The sequence below is a fragment of the Cyprinodon variegatus genome, unplaced genomic scaffold (assembly GCF_000732505.1).
Source record: "Cyprinodon variegatus isolate N-32 unplaced genomic scaffold, C_variegatus-1.0 Scaffold1801, whole genome shotgun sequence".
NCBI classification, from domain to species: domain Eukaryota; kingdom Metazoa; phylum Chordata; class Actinopteri; order Cyprinodontiformes; family Cyprinodontidae; genus Cyprinodon; species Cyprinodon variegatus.
Genome location: NW_015152254.1, coordinates 65,630 through 66,795, shown reverse-complemented (window position 1 = coordinate 66,795; position 1,166 = coordinate 65,630). Strand labels below are relative to the sequence as shown.

General features: G+C 42.2%; 1 protein-coding gene across 1 annotated transcript in view; it reads right to left on the bottom strand.

The window, feature by feature from the left end:
* LOC107104577 (lipid phosphate phosphatase-related protein type 5-like) overlaps window positions 1-1,166 on the bottom strand; it is a 42,093-nt gene that overhangs the window by 6,461 nt on the left and 34,466 nt on the right. Inside the window, exon 4 of the mRNA XM_015404594.1 lies at window positions 723-899. Within this exon, the coding sequence (XP_015260080.1) occupies window positions 723-899 (177 nt within the window). The remainder of the gene's footprint in view (window positions 1-722; window positions 900-1,166) is intronic.

Genomic DNA, 1,166 nt, shown 5'->3' with positions numbered 1-1,166 from the left:
CTACGCCTGACGAAGACACAGATGTCCATCCCCGTGAACACTGGGACGCAGCTCAATGGGAAAGGAAAGGATTCTGATTTCAACTGATGGTGTTAAAGTTCATGTGTTTCCTCCATTATCATTACATTTTGATTACCAAGTTATGACCAAAAGTCATTTAATGGGAGTCCTTGTGTCTGCTAGCTACTAGCTCACTCAAAGAAGGCTAAGAATCCATTAACTAAAGGTTAGTGATTTATGATTAAGCAGATTGTTGAATAAAACATTGTTTGGCCCTTTAATGTTTTATTCACCTCTTGGATATGTATGGTAAATGTGTTTGAAATCATAAAAATTGTTCTAAATTAGCCTTTAGCTACGTTTGCTCTCAAACATTAAATCATGCTAAACTGTGATGTCATTGCATCATCTTATTTATTACGATTTCCAAACATGTTTTCCTCCTTATCTATAGTAGCTGAGTTTAGTTAAGTTTCACTAGTTTTAGTCAAGAGCTTTTAACTGTTCATCAACAATATCTGAGAGTCTGAATATTATTGAATTGAATAACATATTTACCCCCCCAACAACAAATGTATTAAAGCTTTCAGGTTCCTCCTGGTCCTGCTGCTGAAAGGTTTGGTTAGCTGCTAGCTTGGGTTAGCTGTGGGGGGCCCTCTGATGACCTTTAACCTTTGACTGTGTGACCAAAGCGGGACCTTGCTGCAGACGGACGTTCTCACCAGGAAGGTGGCGATAGCCATGCCGATGATAAAGCCAGCGATGACGTCGGCCCAGTGGTTCCGGTACTCTGCCACACGGTTCAGACCAGTGAGGAAGGCCAGACACATGAAGCCCAGAGACAGTAGCGGCTTGGCCAGGCGGGTCCCCTTGGCGCGCACCGTGTACGTCACGTACATCTACGGGGACAAAGGAAGGATTAGACTTAAGACCTACCAGGGAGAACAAAACCCAGAGTAACAGATCCAACAGGTTCCACCTCCAGCATCTATGTTCAGTTCATCTGAGAAAACCTTCTTTTATTTGACTGCTCCAAACAAAAGCTTACAGAAAACCCTAAAATGAAACTTGTGCTCCACATTTTCTGTCATCAACCAACAAAGTGAGGACAGAAATGAAGATTCTCAGTCATCCAGGTCATAGTCATTCCGTAAAAGTTAAAAAAG